Source organism: Nilaparvata lugens, unplaced genomic scaffold (genome assembly GCF_014356525.2).
Source record: "Nilaparvata lugens isolate BPH unplaced genomic scaffold, ASM1435652v1 scaffold6806, whole genome shotgun sequence".
NCBI classification, from domain to species: domain Eukaryota; kingdom Metazoa; phylum Arthropoda; class Insecta; order Hemiptera; family Delphacidae; genus Nilaparvata; species Nilaparvata lugens.
Window position 1 is genome coordinate 1 of NW_024092557.1, and position 14,295 is coordinate 14,295.

Here is a 14,295-nt window from a genome sequence, read left to right on the forward strand (position 1 = left end):
CTGAAACTATTCTGTATCTTTACAGATGAAACACGTGCTTCTGAAAAGATACAACAGAGCATATGTTGCTTATGTAAAGATACCTAAAGTTTTCTTGTGTATCTTATCAGAGCAACACGTTGCTCTGAGAAGATACACGTTGCTTATAGAAAAATACCTTGAAGCTACTTCTGTATCTTTACAGATGCCACACGTTCCTTTTGAGAAGATACAACAGAGAATCTGTTGCTTATGGAAAGATACATTGAAGCTACTTCTGTATCTTTACAGATGCAACACGTTGCTTTGAGAAGATACAACAGAGAATCTGTTGCTTATGGAAAGATACATTGAAGCTACTTCTGTATCTTTACAGATGCAACACGTTGCTTTTGAGAAGATTCAACAGAGCATCTGTTGCTTATGGAAAGATACATTGAAGCTACTTCTGTATCTTTACAGATGCAACACGTTGCTTCTGAGAAGATACAAGGTAGCATCTGTTGCTTATGGGATGAGACATTAAAGCTACTTCTGTATCTTCACACTTGCAACACGTTGCTTTTGAGAAGAAACAACAGAGCATCTATTGCTTATGACAAGATACAACAGATCTCCTTGGGTATTCATTCTCTCGGATGCAAGACATTGCTTTTGAGAAGATACAAGGTAGCATCTGTTGCTTATGGAAAGATACATTGAAACTCCTTGTGTATCTTTTCGGATGCAACACGCTGCTTATGAGAAGATTCAACAGAGCATCTGTGCTTTTGGGAAGATACATTAAAGCTTCTTTCGTATCTTTTCAGATGCAACACGTTGCTTCTGAGAAGATACAACAGAGAATCTGTTGCTTATGTAAAGATACATTGAAGCTCCTTGTTTATCTTTTCGGATGCAAAACACGTGCTTATGAGAAGATACAAAGAGCATCTGTTGCTTATGGGAAGAACATTTCAGAAATGTTGGAGTTTTTGAAGGGGTAGTATTGTAGTCTAGTGGCCCTCCGCCGATAGGCAAAGCTACAGGGCACAGACTGTACTTTAGACAGTAGGTGGAGGAAAATGCGTATTTACTAGTAGTTCTGTGAACAGTAGACCTCACGCAGTATTCTCATCCACAAGACCTGGTTGAAACTATAGACCTTATGGAAATACAGACCTTATGGAAATACGCATTTACGGCGAAACGCGGGTAATAGATTCTCATGAAATTTGACAGTATGTTCCTTTTCTAATTGCGCGTCGACGTATACACAAGGTTTTTGGAAATTTCGCATTTCAAGGATAATATAAAAGGAAAAAGGAGCCTCCTCATAACGTCAATATCAGAGTAAAAATCAGACTATAGAATTATTCATCATAAATCATCTGACAAGTGATTACAGAGATGTGTGGAGAAGCCAGTCTATTGCCGTATTTCATAAGTCTATAGTTTCTCAGGTACTTGTTGATGGGAATACAGCGTGAGGTCTACTGTTCACAGAACTACTAGTTTTCGAGAATTATCGAGAACATACTTATTCACAAACAAACAAACATTATCTCAAAATTTAGATAACACATAGTCCGAAATAGGGTAAGTCTCGTAGTTATTCAATTCACAAAATTTCAGATGAAATTTCATAAAATTATTGATGTTTCATTGTGATAACTCACTCATCTGTCCACTTTCTGTCTTTGCTGGAGACGATATACATGAGAGAAGGACCATACAGTAGCGGAAAAGATATCTCAATCTTGGCCCTGTTTCTTCAATCTAAAAAAAGAAAAAGTGAAAACTTTAGTAAAGGAAAAATCTGGTGTGGCGCACTCACACAACTTTCCTTGCCGTTATGAAAATTGATCACCTGACGCTAGTGTTCCCGCGCATCTCAAGTCACTTCTATTCAAAGATCTGAGCCAGCTGGTGACAGGACAATACGCTGGAAAACAACGAAGTCTGCTATCTCTTCATAGTGAATGATTAAATAGAATCAACGTTGCAACAGTTAGCCAATTGAATAATCACCTTTTCTCGAATTTCGAGCTATTTTCAATTTTAGGTGAAAATGTATTGAACATTAATTGTAGAGAATCTCCTGCTCAATCTTTTTCACTCGAAATTTTTTGTTTAAATGTATCTGAAGCCTGATAATTGGGAAGCTAAAATCAAAATTTGCATAGATGGGGCGGAGCTCCGGAAATTTACAGATATGAGACTTGTGGCATTGATAGAGCTTATCGATTACTATTCTAGGTAGAAATTTATCAAATCGTTGGAGCCGTTTTCGAGAAAATCGCGAAAAACCCTGTTTTTGACAACATTTTCGCCATTTTAACCGCCATCTTGAATTGCATTTGATCGAAATTGTTCGTGTCGGATCTTATAGTGTGAGGACCTTACGTTCCAATTTCAAGTCATTCCGTTAACTGGGAGATGAGATATCGTGTACACAGACGCACATACACTCATACACACACACACACACACCACACACACACACACACACACACACACACACACACACACACACAAACACAACACACAACCACTTTTTCGGACTCAGGGGACCTTGTAACGTATAGAAATTAAGAAATTGGGGTAGCTTAATTTTTTTTGGAAAGCAATACTTTCCTTACCTATGGTAATAGGGCAAGCAAAGTAAAAATTAAAAAATTTAAATCATTATTCCTGGACCGAAAATCAAGTGACGAAGCAGTGTGAGATTACATAACCTTATCTTTTGGACAACATTAACATTTTATCAAAATTTTGGAGAGAAATAGTACAGGCTCAGCCTAGTTTTTCCTCCATTGGCGTAATGTGTTGATTATAGTATTTTATACAATAAATGAATGAAAATAAATGTCCTTCTAGAGGACACTAAAAATGATTTTAGAAAAATCTTCGAAGATACACCCTAAATCAGCGTTTTTCAGCTTTTTCAAGAACTAATTGGCAAAAACTGTTCAAATTTGGTACAGGGTTCAGCTTCTCCAAATATATTAACGTTCAGGACCGTTTCCGAGCTCGGAATTTAGCTAAGTTCTAATCTTTAAACAGCTGGAGTCAGAAAATTGGCTTCCCAAAAACGGGGCGTAGTCGTAGTTTTTATGATAATCTTTATCCTCTCATTTCTATAATTGAAAACGTTTTCCTTGACGAAATTAGACATTCCTAAAATTCAAAATATTGTCTGTCACCAGCTGGCTCAGATCTTTGAATAGTAGACTTGAGATGCGCGTGAACACTAGCGTAAGGTGATCAATTTTTATAACGGCAAGGAAAGTTGTGTGAGTGCGACACCCAGAATTTTATAACAGTAGTCGCAGTTCATATTTTATCATTTCTATAATTGGGAAGTTTTTCCTTGACGAAAAAAGACATTCCTAAATAATTCAAAATAGCTGAAACTTTACACCATTTTCTTCATTCTATTCTGTGTTCAATTTTCTAGTTTTTGAAATTTTATTTAAACGTGGACTGTGACTCCGCCCCGTTTCGGAGAGCCAATTTTCTGACTCCAGCTTTAAGTCTAGAACTTAGCTAAATCCCGAGCTCTGAAAGAGGCCCTTAAAAATACTAATATATCATACAGAGATGAGAGATGAAATAAGTGAGAGAGATAGAAATCTAACACGAACTGAACCATCGAACAAATAATGTTGGTATTTTGAATGTTGATTGATTGATTGATTGAGTACTTAATTATGTAGATTACAATATATACTGGCTTATACACTTATATACATAGCTTACAATACAGCAAAATTATGGATTATTTACATAATATGACTAAGAAAATAATATTGAATGTATATGATATGAAAAAGTAATTAAAAGTAATATAATAACTATAGATAATTATATTGTAATGCATGTACATAAATTGGCGGAGCTTTGGACATATCAATGTCCATTCTTCGGAAACAATATTAAAAATATCCTCCCCACTAACTCTCTACCAAATGGTAACACTCTACCGAATGGTGAGATGAGAGATGGAATAAATAAGAGAGTTAGAGATCTAAACATGAGCTGAACCATCAAACAATAAATTTTGTACTTTGAATGTGAGAGAACACTCGGATTATCATACACTCACATCAATACTTAATAGTAATATAGTTGAATTTTACTAAGTATAAAATTAGTTCTCAATGAATCTTTCAGTTTAAATTAAAGAAATAAATTGAAATAAATAATGGAATTACCATTTTCATAAATAATTGATCGAGCGAAGTGAGGTCTAGATTCAAGTCGACGGTTTGGCATTTCTCTTAATGTTTAAATGTTTGAAAGTTTTTTTTTAAATTTTTTTTTTAATAAAAGAAAATACATAATTCTATAATCAAAAGTATAAATAATTAAAATAAAAATTAAATGTTTATATGTAAACGCGGGTAATAGATTTTCATGAAATTTGACAGGTATGTTCCTTTTTAATTGCGCGTCGACGTATATACAAGGTTTTGGAAATTTTGCATTTCAAGGATAATATAGAAGGAAAAAGGAGCCTCCTTCATACATCAATATTAGAGTAAAAATCAGACTATAGAATTATTCATCATAAATCAGCTGACAAGTGATTCCACAGATGTGTGGAGAAGCCAGTCTATGCTGTATACTGCGTGAGGTCTACTGTTCACAGAACTACTAGTAGTAATAAAGTTGAATTTTATCAAGTATCAAATTATTTTTCAATGAATCTTTTAGTATAAATGAGAGTACTCTCACCTCCATTATAAATATCAATATGAGACATAATTGAATCCCATAGACGTTCATGAAACCCATCAGAATATTTCTCAAATATTTGTCGAGCATTCTCGTATTTCTGAAAAACATTTATTGTCATCATTATAATATTATAGAAACATTTTTCACGGTCAAATTTCATCAGAATTTTCTTCATCATTCTTCAACTTTACATCTTGTTTGATGGTTGAAAGTTCAAACTGTGGAGAAAATCGCGATAACCCCTGTTTTGACATCATTTCTGCCATCATCTTGAATTACATTGATCGAAATTGTTTGTGTCGAATCCTCCTTATAGTGTAAGGACCGTGAGTTTCAAATTTCAAGTCATTCCGTTAATTGGGAGATAAGATATACACAGACATACATACACTCACTCACACACACACATACATACAAATCAAAATCGTTGGAGCCGTTTTCGAGAAAATCGCGAAAAACCCTGTTTTTGACTACATTTTCGCCATTTTAGCCGCCAACTTGAATTGCATTTGATCGAAATAGTTCGAGTCGGATCCTTATATTCTAAGGACCTTAAGTTCAAATTTCAGGTCATTCCGTTACACACACACATACAGACAATACCCAAAAACCACTTTTGGACTCAGGGGACCTTGAAACGTATAGAAATTGTGGTACCTTAATTTTTTTCGGAAAGCAATACTTTCCTCACCCATGGTAATAGGGCAAGGGAAGTAATTATTTGCCAGCCCGGGAATCGAACCCAGTACCTCCTAATTGCCGGTCAGGAATGCTTACCCTCACACCAAACTGACAATCTCTGGATAGCAGCGCTCATTTTATACAAAGCCATAGCGGCCAGCCAGTCTGCAGTTGGAAATTACTGAGATATTCTAATTATTCAAATGCTAATGAATTAATTTTTATTATTGAACGGAAATTTAAATTAAATGCTGTAATTCACCCCGAAGACTTCTGCTACTGCAAATATTGACAACAGGGTAAACAGCTATAGTGAGGTCCACGTTATAATGGCAGTATTTGATCAACTTTGGTTTTGCTATCCTTGTCTATCATTCGACAAAGCCGGTGGTACTATCCTTTTCTAGGTCCAGAACGATGCCAATTATTTTTTTGACAGTGTAGAAATATATTAATCAATGCAGAGAATCGGCATCGCTATTCTCCTATCTTTATCCACTGCCATTATAACGTGGACCTCACTATAGATGGAAATTCGAGGTGTAAGGGTAAGCATTCCTGACCGGCAAAGGAGGTACTGGGTTCGATTCCCGGGCTGACAAATGAGTTTTGAATAGTAGCGTTCATCGAATTTCCATCTAGCTGTTTACCCTGTTGTCAATTTTGCAGTAGCAGAAGTCTTCGAGTGAATTACAGCATTGGACTCTCGTTTAATAATAATTACAGTATTATAACATAGAGAAACAATAGCGTAAGTAGATATCCCATGGTATAGGGCGTTTATGTCGCAACTCTTACTGTTATCTCAAGCCGATTACTGTTGATTATGTCGAACTTTACTGTTTTGTTGGGGTGAGAGTGTATGCACGGCACATATGAGAGACTACCAGTGTCACACAGCTCCACGGGAAAGAATTACATGAACTATATCGGCTTGAGATAACAGTAAAAGTTGCAACATAACGCCCTATACCATGGGATATCTACTTATGCTATTGTTTCTCTATGATATATCTACAACAGTCTCCAACTTATTGAAGGGTTCCCATACATATATGATTCACTCTTTATATATGAGAGTATCTTATAGTTGGCTTCAGACTTCAAAAGTATTTTTTCAAAAAAAGTATATTATCTCTGACAAGACTTGTATCTCTGGGAAGTTATCTCTATAATTACCTGCATATATCCTGATGATCACCCACAATCAGTCTCATCTTCAATTTTAGTTCTGTTTCACTCTCCTTGGGCTGCCCTCTAGTTTGAGTTGATAATTCTTCCTCAACGGTCGCCACCAAAAGTGCACACTCTGTATTCAAACACTCAAAAGCCATCAGAACAGCTCTCAAATCCATAGCCCAAAGATAAACAATGCTAGAATACCAGAAAAATAGCAGATTATGGAAAACTGTATAGAGTGCAATCGTCTGAAAACTCTCTGGGTAATACGTGTACACTATCATGGAGACATCTTTCCCCAGTGTGACGTCATGAATGTAGGCTTCTACTATCTTCTGACAGGTCTGCGCGTAGGGCACCACTGCGCAGAGGAAGAACAACGATGCGAACAGGAAGCTCACGGCGAACGCGTATCTTTTCAGTTGTGTATCACGACGGGCGAGGATGTGTTGCTTGGCTGGGGAGCAGTTTGTATCATCTGCAAAAAAGTAATCAATGCAGATAAAATTAGGGATATAATAAAAAAAATATCGGGGCACTGAGCTTCGCTCTTTATTTATTTATTGATTAACAGAACACAATTCTTTAAAATGATTGGGGAAGGACTAACAGGCACAGCCCAAAACTGTTTCTTTCCCGAATTTTTATTTATACACTATAAATAGTCCAAAAAGTGGGTTATGTTCCATACACTTGAATTAAGGTCCAATTTTCAGACCAAACATTAGAAAACAGAAAATTTCTTATTTAGATTGTTTACAAACCTAATTGAATAACATATTAACACTCACTAATCACTTAAAACTGTGAAATAATGATTAACTTTGAAAATTATGATATACTATAGTTTAGAATTATATACCATGTCAAGTCAACAAATCAGATTATTTTGATCTAGTCGATTGAAATTTCTAAATAATATTTCTCGTGAGTAAGCTGATTGATTACACAGCTCAACATAATTCTGTCTCTCTCCCACACACGCATCTTCTGTTATCAACAGACGACGAAATTATCATATCTTTTTCCAAGGATGAATAATTATTATCCTTTTCATGTCCTTCAGCTAGTTTTCCCAGGGATGAGACCCAGTGTAATGGAATTTTTATATCATAAACCCACTATGTTACGGATTTTGTGAAAATCGTTAGAGCCGTTTTCGAGATCCGTTGGACATAAATGAATATCCATAAACTATATAAATAACCAAATATATACAGTAATTGCTTGCTTAATTGACCGAGCGAAGTGAGGTTTAAGATTCAAGTCGACAGTTTGGCATTCTCTTAATGTTTGAATGTTAAATGATTAAATGTTTAAATGTTTAAATGTTTGAATGTTTAAATGTTAAATGTTAAAGTTTAAATGTTGAATGTTTGAATGTTTGAATGTTTGAATGTTTGAATGTTTGAATGTTTGAATATTTGAATGTTTGAATGTTGAATGTTTGAATGTTTGAATGTTTGAATGTTTGAATGTTGAATATTTGAACGTTTAAATGTTTATATGTTGCGCATTTACGGCGAAATGCGGTAATAGATTTCCATGAAATTTGACAGGTATGTTCCTTTTTTAATTGCGCGTCGACGTATACATAAGGTTTTTGGGAATTTTGCATTTCAAGGATAATATAAAAGGAAAAAGGAGCCTCCTTCATACGCCAATATTAGAGTAAAAATCAGACTATAGAATTATTCATCATAAATCAGCTGACAAGTGATTACACAGATGTGTGGAGAAGCCAGTCTATTGCTGTATTTCCATAAGGTCTATAGTTTCAATCAGGTACTTGTGGATGAGAATACTGCGTGAGGTCTACTGTTAACAGCACTACTAGGGTAATAGGATTTATATTGAAAGTAGTTCTGAGAGAGAATACAAAATTAGGAATGTCTTCATTGTGAACAATGACAGCTTCAGATGGAGAGGGTCGAGGGTCGACCCTTGAACCCTTTCTTAATGAGACCAACAGTCCAGGTTCTGTATGCTTGCCTATTGGCGGAGGGCCACTAGACTACAATACTACCCGTTTAAAAACATCCAACATTTTTGAAAATGTATTTCTCCATAAGCAACAGATGCTTTTGAACACCATGACATATCACCATACAGTATCAACTCAATATAAAATTATTATTAATCGAAAATCCAAATAAAATGCTGTAATTCACCCCGAAGAATTCTGCCACTGCAAATATTGACAACAGGGTAAGCAGCTAGATGGAAATTCGATGAGCGCTACTATTCAAAAATTATTTGTTAGCCGGGAATCGAACCCAGTACCTCCCAATTGCCGGTCAGGAATGCTTACCCTTACACCAAACTGACAATCTCTGGATTGTCAGTCTACAAAGTAGACCGGCCAGCCAGTCTACAAAGTCACATTGTGTCAAGTCAATATGATACAGTATCACCACACATGACACAGTATCAACACAATATGATACAGTATCATCTCAACTTGATACACAACATCATAATTTGATACAAAACTTCCAAACTTTGAATGAATTCTACAAATCATGGCATGTATCTTCTAATGCTATCTTTTTTCTATGACATCACAATAAATTATACAGTATCACCACACATATGACACAGTATCACCACAAAACGATACAGTATCATCTCAACTTGATACACAACACCATAATTTGATACAAAACTTCCGAACTTTGAATGAATTCTACAAACCATGGCATGTATCCTCTCATGCTATATTTTCTCTAAGGTTTTATATTTTCCCACCATAGAGAAACAATAGCGTAAGTAGATATCCCACGGTATGGGCGTTTATGTCGCACTTTACTGTTATCTCAAGCTGATAGTCCACGTAGCTCTTTCCTGTGAAGCTTTATGACGCTGGTAGTCTCTCATATTGTGCCGTTCATACACTCTTACCCGCCAAAACAGTAAAAATCGACAATAATCGACAGTAATCGGCTTGAGATAACAGTAAAAGTTGCGACATAAACGCCCTATACCATGGCATATCTACTTACGCTATTGTTTCTCCATGATATCACTATTAGCACACAAGATAAAGTATAAGCACAAAACGATACAGTATCATCTCAACTTGATACACAAAACCATAATTTGATACAAAACTTCGAACTTTGAATGAATTCTATCAACCATGGCATGTATCTTCTTGTGTTATCTTTTTCTCTACAGTATTACCACAAATGATAACATGAATAATATAACACAATATAGTACAGTATCACCACACATGATACAGTATCATTCTAACTTGATACCCAACACCATAATTTGATACAAAGCTTCCAAACTTTGAATGAATTCTATCAACCATAGCATATCTTCTTGTGCTATCTTTTTCTATGATATTTATTTATTTATTTATTTATTTATACGTGGATACAATAACAAATCATATAAATATGATTGGGAAGGAACAACAGGCTTGGCCCAAAACTATTCCATTCCAAATTTTGATTACCTGTCCAAAAAATAGGTTATGTTTATCTGTAAGAAGTTCAAGCTCAACTTTCGTCCAAAAATAATATGAGATTCAAATTTTAAATTTAGAAAATTAAAACACCAATTATAGTTAAATATTACACTCAATTATCACTGCACATTGTATTAATTAAGTTATTTTATGAATTGATCTCTGAGTTCGCAACTTGTAATTATACAGATTTGGTGAGAATTATTAAAAAAATAATTAAAAAAAAAAAAATATCACAATAAATTATACAGTATCACCACAATATGATACAGTATCAACTCAACATGTTACAGTATCATCTCAACTTGATACACAACACCTTAATTTGATACAAAACTTTCAAACTTTTAATGAATTCTTCACACCATGGCATATATTCCTATTTTTTCTCCAATAAACTAACCTTTCCGATGACGTTCATCCATCCTGACCACGTGATTCTCGACGTATGTGAACAGATCAGCTGCATCAAACATTCCGATATATCCCATTGTTCCGAAAAACGTCGAATTCAATTCTTTGATGGTCAACAGTCTCAAAACAAAATGGTTCCACATCTGGTGCAAATTGTAGATCAGATCTAACTGAAGAACAACAGTCAGAAACTTCCAGGCGGTGCAGTGCGTTCTATACCAGACGGGCAGACGAAGTCGGCGTGCCAAGGCGAGCGAAGAGGGTCTGCTATCAACCTGTTCAACAGAAATATTCACTGGTAGTTCTGTGAACAGTAGACCTCACGCAGTTTTCTCATCTACAAGTATCTGATGTCAGCTGTTCTAGTTGATTCAATTGAATCACAATTCACAGTTGAATCATAATTTAACTTGAAAAACTGTTATTTGTTTTCTCCAAGATCAAGAACTCAATTATGTTAACTGGTAGTTCTGTGAACAGTAGACCACACGCAGTTTTCTCATCCACAAGTATCTGATGTCACCTGTTCTAGTTGATTCAATTGAATCACAATTCACAGTTGAATAATAATTTACACTTAAAAAACTTTAATTGTTTTCTCCAAAATCAAAAACTCACCTATGTAAACTAGTAGTTCAGTGAACAGTGGACCTCACGCAGTTTTCTCATCCACAAGTATCTGATGTCACCTGTTCTAGTTGATTCAGTTGAATCACAATTCACAGTTGATTTATTTATTTATTTATTTATTTATTTATTATTTATTAGAACCGTCACAAACACGATATTTGGAAGAGAAACAGGCAATTGCCCAAAACTTCTTCAATTCCTTGATTTTGGCACATAAATAGTCCAAAGTGAGGTTAAGTTTAAAATTTCTGTTTTCACCAAAGATTAACACTCAGAGAATACGTATTCGAGATATGACTGATGAATTTTGAATTTCGAAGGGTTGATAAGAGCCGGAAATAACACTAAACAATCCGAAAGTTTCAATAATATTGAAATAAACTTGAAAATTTTGAGCAGAAAAATTAAAATTAAAAATCATAATTCAACTTGAAAAACTGTAATTTGTTTTCTCCAAGATAAAAAACTCACTTATGTAAATAAACTCAGTTCTCTTTTGAATTTCTATACCATATTATGATAGTTTATCCAGTTTCGTGATAATCTTTCATCTGATAAAAATATTTCTCAACTATTCAAAATTATTTTGCTTCAATCAAGAATTTTAGAATTATTCGGCATTATTCAGTTTATTTAATCATTTTTTATTTTATTTTCAATCCCTATTAAATGTTTTTCAAATGTGAGAATATTGATACTGATGGGCACGCATTATGAAAATATTTATGCGGGAAGTCCACTGTTCACAGAACTACTAGTATAATAAAGTAAAGAACTGGCTTACACACGTAGGGGATAGGAAATTCACGAATGACGCATCATCACGTCTCAACTACTCAACTGATTCACTTGACATTTTGCATACAGATTCTTAATTTACCGAGGATGGTTATAGGCCTATTTTGGATTCTTTAAGGTTCCAGTATGTCAAGTTTACAGTTCACCAAGTATTGAATTGGACCCTTGCGGAGTACGGGTTACCTTCTAGTATAAAATATATCAATGGAAATGTGAAAAATCTCTATTATACTACAGAAATCAGAAAATGAACGTGAATTAAAATAAATACCATGGCTTCCTGTGTGTTATTGTCCAAAATTTCCTTTCCTTATTCTTTTTCTTCTTCTCTTTCTCCTCCTCCTCCTTCTTCTTCTTCCTCTTCCTCTGATTCTTCTTCTCTTCTTATTCCAAATTCCTTCCCACTTCCTATCTCCTTCTTCCTTCTCTTCTTCTCCTTCTTCCCTCTGATTCTTCTTCTCTTCTTATTCCAAATTCCTTCCCAAACTTTTCAATTTTCTTTCCTTATTCCTCCTCAGTCTATCCTTCTCAGACAATGTCAACTCTGATTATCTTATCTCTATATTTTATTCTATAAAGATGTTCTATTCTCTTCTTCTACAGGAATATTATTTATCCAAATAAAATAATTATAATCAAATCACTCTCCAATCAAACTGCTCTACAAGCTTCTCTTAAAGCTCTTGAAACTCTTCAAGCTGCTCTTAAAGCTCTTAAAGCTCTTCAAGCTTCTCTTTAAGCTCTTAAAGCTCTTCAACCTGCTCTTAAAGCTCCTAAAGCTTATCTTAAAGCTCTTAAAACTCTTCAAGCTCTCAAAGCTCTTCAAGCTGCTCTTAAAGATCTTCAAGCTGCTCTTAAAGCTCCTAAAGCTTCTTTTAAAGCTCTTAAAACTCTTCAAGCTGCTCTTAAAGCTTTAAAGCTCTTCAAGCTGCTCTTAAGCTCCTAAAGCTTATCTTAAAGCTCTTAAAACTCTTCAAGCTCTTAAAGCTCTTCAAGCTGCTCTTAAAGATCTTCAAGCTGCTCTTAAAGCTCTTAAAACTCTTCAAGCTGCTCTTAAAGCTCTTAAAGCTCTTCAAGCTTCTCTTTAAGCTCTTCAAGCTGCTCTTAAAGCTCTAAAGCTTATCTTAAAGCTCTTCAAGCTGCTCTTAAGCTCTTCAAGCTGCTCTTAAAGTTCCTAAAGCTGCTCTTAAAGCTCCTAAAGCTTATCTTAAAGCTCTTAAAACTCTTCAAGCTCTCAAAGCTCTTCAAGCTGCTCTTAAAGATCTTCAAGCTGCTCTTAAAGCTCTTCAAGCTTCTCTCAAAGCTCTTCAAGCTTCTCTCAAAGCTCTTAAAGATCTTCAAGCTTTACTCCAATTCTAGTGTGGATTTACTTTTGAAGCTTTCGATTTTATAGAATTATTTTATGTATATTGATCATGTTATAGAAGTTCCACAGCTATCTGACTTGTTATTATCTGAAAAAACTTCTATAATTTTGCTAGATTGTTTATCCCATTTATTTTATAAAATTTCTAGATTTCATATTCCGTGCTAAGATATAATCCAGCTATAGATAGCTACAGAGCTAGATAATACAGAGATAACCGAATATATCAAATATATAGATATAATCGAATATCACTTTAACACACTTTTCACAAACAAATATGGAATTTTCCCTCCAATTTCAACACAAAGTACTTTTCCTAATATCTTATGACAAATGTCCACAAACTTTGAAAATGTATTTGATCCTTACTGATCCCTTCCAAACAGCTAATGGGTGACTTTTCTAGATTCTCTAGTTTTTATCGTAGTATTAATAATATATTCGAATAATAGGTAACTTTTCTATTGTCCAGTCCAGATCCTGATCTATAATGATGATAATTATATCTGTGAACTCTCTCAGTCAGGACTCAATTCTTCTTTTTCTTCTTCTTCTTCTCCTTCCTCTTCTCTTTCTTCTTCTTCTTTTTCTTCTTCTTCCTCTTCTTATTCTTCTTCTTCTTCTTCTTCTTCTTCTTCTTCTTCTTCTTCTTCTACTACTTCTTCCTCTTCTGTCTTCTCCTCCTTTTTTTCTCCTTCTTTCTTTTCTTCTTCTTCTTCTTCTTCTTCTTCTTCTTCTTCCTCTTCAAGCGAGAGCTCTAATCATGACCGAGAATTTCTGGGTCTCTGTGAAATCACTGTCATCAGAGCTATCTGTGACAGTCACTGTTGCCGTGATTACAGCAGTGATTAGTAACTGTGACAGTTATTATCTGCAGTGATTACAGTAACCGGCAGTGATTATCTAAGGAAATAATTAGTCTGCTCGTAATTGTAGGTTTTGTTTTGTGACTGAAGATCGAAGTAGTTGGGAAAATAGATCAGTTTCTGCAAATCAGAGTAGGGAAAGTCGTAGTATCGAATAATAAAACATTACTGTGATTCAC

The 14,295-nt window shown here is 34.7% G+C and overlaps 1 protein-coding gene across 1 annotated transcript; it reads right to left on the minus strand.

Annotated features, from left to right (window-relative positions):
• Positions 1-1,637: 1,637 nt before the first annotated feature.
• LOC120356463 lies at positions 1,638-10,728 on the minus strand (the record flags this gene model as incomplete). The annotated part of the gene is made up of 4 exons (XM_039445388.1): positions 1,638-1,737; positions 4,699-4,798; positions 6,562-7,039; positions 10,443-10,728. Coding segments are annotated over 4 exons (964 nt in total), but the record flags the coding sequence as incomplete, so codon positions are not given.
• Positions 10,729-14,295: the final 3,567 nt, after the last annotated feature.